At 38.5% G+C, this 4,965-nt stretch overlaps 1 protein-coding gene across 1 annotated transcript; it reads left to right on the forward strand.

The window, feature by feature from the left end:
- Positions 1–378: 378 nt before the first annotated feature.
- LOC146704875 (T-cell surface antigen CD2-like) lies at positions 379–2,247 on the forward strand. The gene has a single exon (XM_085465151.1). It carries the CDS (start codon positions 432–434, stop codon positions 1,431–1,433), a length of 1,002 nt encoding a protein of 333 aa, XP_085321277.1. The 5' UTR covers positions 379–431; the 3' UTR covers positions 1,434–2,247.
- Positions 2,248–4,965: the final 2,718 nt, after the last annotated feature.

The raw sequence follows: 4,965 nt of genomic DNA on the forward strand, positions 1-4,965 counted from the left end.
TCAGTTGCTATCTTGGGGTTTTGGTGTGGATCTGTTCCTCATTGGAGAGCTATGGTTAGAGGGAGTTATGTGATGCCAACTGTGAATCCCCTGTGGCTTTTATAAATAACATTTAAAAGGTATTACTTTTTGTAATGGTTTATTAAGTGATATTTTGACGAAAAATTCTTTCTCCACCACGTCACATCACGTCATGTCACATGAAGGAAAACGGGTAAATGCCAGTTACCGCATGACTCTGACAGCGCTTTTAGTCAGCTTTACAGAACTGAAAGTAGACTTTTATGAAGTGGTTTCCACACTACTGAAGATTCACTTCCCAAATAAAGTCAGATAAATTCTGAGCTGCGAATGTATCACTCCCATTTTGGTAGAACAGGTCCTGGAGCGAGGCTTGGAAATCATCTTGACTTCTAAAACTTCTGGATCTCATGGCATATTTTACAGCCATGTTTGGTGCTGCAATTCTTTTGGGATTCATCAACCTTTTAATGGCAAAAGAAGATACGTGTGATCTCTATGCCACTCCTGGGCAGAGTCTGACTCTGCCGCTTGCATATGAACGACTGACAAACTCTCATATCCTGAGATGGGTTCATAACAATACAGTCATTTTCTACAGGCAAGGGAAAGTGTCAACTGGAAAACCAGAGGACATTACTTCAAATGGATCACTCGTGCTTAAGAAAATTCTGTTTTCAAGTCAAGGGATTTACAAAGGACATGTACTGCATCCCAATAATACATCTGCTAAAACATGGACTGGGCGCCTCTGCGTGCTGGACAAAGTATCAAAACCTCAGCTCAGTTATTCTTGTGACTTCAGCTCTATGGCTGTTAATCTTAATTGCCATGTTACTAAACCTGAGGGTTTGGTGTTTTCATGGACGCTTGATAAGGAGACATTAAAAAGTGAAACAAAACAAACACTGAGCATATCTTTTATCGATCTGAAAGCTGAGAGAAGTTTCACGTGTGATGTGGCAAACAAAATCAGCAAGGCGAGTAGCGACAAGGTTCGGCCGACTTGTCCACCTTTACTTTCTTTTAAACGTCAAACTGTAATGGCAGTGCTAGCAGGAGGAGGAGGTCTGATTCTTTTTCTGCTCTTCGTTATCGTTGGATTGTGCTGTTTACTCAGACGCAACAAAAGCCAAACGAGTCCCAGGGATAAAGGCGAACTGAGGATGCTTTCTCTACAGAAGCAGGAGACTCACTCTGTAAGCCCAGAACACAAGAATAACCACCCAACAGAGGTTGTCACTCCACCGCTGATACCTCAGCCTTCACCAAGAACACATTACCAGAATGTTCCTCAGCTTGAAGTTCAGACTGAAAACAGCCCTTCACTCATGTATGACGTTCCTGACAGACCACAGCCTTCACCTGTACCGAAACCAAGGACCAGGAACCTCCAACAAGTAAACACCTGACATCACAATGAGTTTTTGGAGTGGTGACCAAAAATAGTGTTTGTGGAAAATGTCCTTATTATCTTTGCCCACCCTCGTTCTTACTATTTGGTTTTGCAGGTCTTTAAGCTAAAACTTAAAATAACAAAATATTTATTTCCTTTTCAATTCAATGTTATGTGATTAAATCAACGTGTCATTACTGACAGTCTTAGCTGTTATATCACGAATGATCTAATTCCAGAGGTAATTCTGACGATGTAAGCAACTAGTCATAATTGATATCATAGAAATGATGCATAATGCTTGTAATATTCTGTAATTCTCCTGCTGTTAGGCACTCTCACGAAAAGGTACTTCAAGCTTACTAAATCATTTTAGAATTTTTTTTTTTAGATTTATCAAACAGAAGTGAACTGTTGGGACTTACACGGTATTTATGTATGTATTTTTCTTTAGCAACGCAGGAATAGCAACTGTTCTATTAATAGATCTAGGACAAAAGTGGTTTATATCAGCATTAGGCTACACAGACAGTAACTACTAGCATAAATTCATCCACTGGTTTTATCTTTGAAATGAGGAGAACATTGCCAAAAGCTGTGGCATGAGATTTATTATTATTAGGCTTTCAACAAGAGGAATGACCTCTTCTGTCAAAGAAATGACCAGTCACCATTTGACCTACTTCTGAAATCGTTTAAAAAAATAAAAAGGATACCCCACTTACACAACACTCTTACATGAAAGCAGATGGATTTTCTGTTACATGTAAACATAATGTGCGCTTACAAACTGTATGTGTTGTTTGAAATAAATAAAGTTGTCAAAATGATCTTTGCATGGAAAACTACACTAAACAGCTTATCTGTGTCAAACACAGCCCTTTGTCCCAGCTTCTTACATGTCAGCATTCTTGCACTTATTAAAATTTGCTTGCTTGCAAGAAGTTATTAAAGGGAGAAAAAAATCAATAGAGAAATGGATTAGCTAAGGCAAATATCTATTATCTCCAACGGGTAAATGGTAATCCACACATGAAAGTGTTTGCTGTCTCGCCTAATGCTGTGTGACAGCCACATAATGGAATCCCCCTGAGCGTCACTGCCTAAAACTTACAAACCAATGTCATCTTTTGTCAGGTCCCGCTCCACTCCTGCTTTCTATACATGGCAAAAAAATTTCAGTCCAGCTGAATTTGCTCGTAAAGCTGGTATCTGCTCCTAGAACAATGCCCCTTTTTTCTCCATTTCCCAAGAAACACTGAGTCTTGGCTGGCAACTCGCCACATTCAGTCACCAGCTTAAACCGTGCACAACATACATAGATGGAGATGAACATCTCATACTGTATGTCTATTCCAGGTCTACCCTAGAAGTGGAAGGGAAATACGTCTACTGTAAATTATGCTTAATCAGTGGTTCTTGGAGTCTAGAGGATACACTGTTTTGATCTTGGTGTGTGTGTGTCCAGGAAAAGGGTCAATTACCCTTGGAAAGTATCATGTCAAATCATTTCTCTTGTTATCGGGGGCTGCCAAGTCTAAGGAAATCAGAACATCAAAAGTCAGCCAGTGCAATGGCGTTTTTCATCAGATTTTTCTGAAAACACAAACATTAGCCTTCTGTTACCATTTTCTCTCACTTTGACCTCCGTCCATTACTGACACGTAAAGTATACAACACATCGAGCGAGCTGAAATCACAGTCTTTCAAATCAAGCTCCAATTTATTGAAAAGGAAACATGGCCAATTACTCTTAGAAAAAAAACCCTCAAAGTGACTCACTGCCTTTAAAAATCATTCATCGTGTAAAGTAAGTAGAAACTGTAGTTCGTGGTCTTGCTGTATACATAAGAGAAAAGTGCTGTTAAATTCTTTATTCGAATGTCTCATTAAAAATCAGATTTACAGAATCTGTCAGCGCACCAGTCCTATTGATGTTATTCTTCTCCATCTGTGCACCTCACACTTTCGCTCCCCCACGCAGCACATGCAGTCTGCTGGCTGTCTCTGCACAGTCTGTGGGTGAGTGCAACACAATCTTACAAATTTGCTGAGAGATCTGGCAGAACTGATTTTATTTTTCTATGAAAGTAGAATACTTTCCAGACTTCAGCAAGCTCAAATACACTGCATGTCAAAGAACTACTCAGTGTGCACTGTGTTTCTAACCAGCTCTGACATTTCTCGCTAAAAGATTATGTCTTTAAAGGGAAATTAACCTTTTCATCTGAATATGATGTTGGCTGCATTAAGCAATAATCCTTCACTGGTTTGCACCAGGTGGTGTGTGGCTCCTTGCAACATTCTTGTAAAAACTAGTTAGAAAAACGTGTCTTAATCATTTTGGTTACCTGAAAACTAAAGAATGTTTTAAGAAGAAAGACTTCTGCAAGTTTCAGGAGGCTGTCTAATCAAAGGCAATTCACAAATCACTGTAGCATGACAAAATTCCAAAAACAACTTGTCATTGGACGCAAAATAGTTCACAGACACGCATAAAGGTCTAGTTTTTTTTTCTTTTTGGTGAATTTGGGCTATAGGTTAGATAAAACAAAATAAAACACTGGCACTAGCACTGCATAGCATCCCCTTGTCTTTTAACAACAGTCCTTAACACCTGAGTTTGGAGTTCAGGTGTTTGATTTCGTTGGAGAGGAATGTTGTCCCATTCTTGTCTGCAGTGTTGGTCAAGTTACTTGAAAAAAGTAATCAGTAACTAATTACTGATTACTTCCCCCCAAAAGTAATCCTGTTACTTTACTGATTACTTATTTTCAAAAGTAATTAATTACTTAGTTACTTTTTAAAAACACAATTTACAACCTGAATAGGTGATAAAGCGATAGATCTTTCAGCCCAATTCTACTTTTTCTGCATAATCCATCATACAAAATGTAATCAAATGGAAAAGTCTCTTTTTAAAACTTGTTTTATCAGTTTTAATCTTTTAACTTTATGCATCAAGCAAAAATTAAATTATATGCAACATTCTCTGACTGGAAGAAATTTGTTTAACATTTAAACCTATTTTCTGCACATTCCAGCACATAAAATAAAAACATTTTTGTGTTTACACTCAGTCTTTCAAATAAATGCAAGTGAAACACAGCAGAAAATAAATAAAATCAAAGACTCAGCGGTCCTGTTGCTCTATTTTCACCTGTATAGCAGGCGGAGGTTTGCCCTGGTGCAGGTGTGCCGCAGCGGTCAGTTGAAGAATCCGCGAGTTTGTCTGTGAATTTCCCATTACGTGGTACTGCGTACTCGGTGCTTGCTCGGAAGTTAAGGGTTTTTTCGCTGCAAAAAGAAGTTTTCTTCCCACGCAGTGAACAGCAGACGCTAATCAGTACTTCCACGCTTTAACGCTGCACGCTCATACTCTCTCCCGCACTCATTTCATTTTTCATTTCATTTATTTATTCATTTTCAGGCACAACAAATACCTATATTGAACATAAAATACACAAAACAAAAAACAAAAATTGCCTGAAAAAGGAGTGGGACGAAGAAAACTTATTAAATCCCACCCCTATACTCACTCATCAACA

The sequence above is a fragment of the Copadichromis virginalis genome, linkage group LG7, assembly GCF_057382275.1.
Source record: "Copadichromis virginalis isolate Kocher_CV1m ecotype Utaka linkage group LG7, C_Virginalis_male_GT1.1, whole genome shotgun sequence".
NCBI lineage: Eukaryota > Metazoa > Chordata > Actinopteri > Cichliformes > Cichlidae > Copadichromis > Copadichromis virginalis.

Bases quoted from the DNA above. Each gene is read 5' to 3' on its own strand.
- LOC146704875 (XM_085465151.1), top strand. From the start codon at position 432: ATGGCATATTTTACAGCCATGTTTGGTGCTGCAATTCTTTTGGGATTC.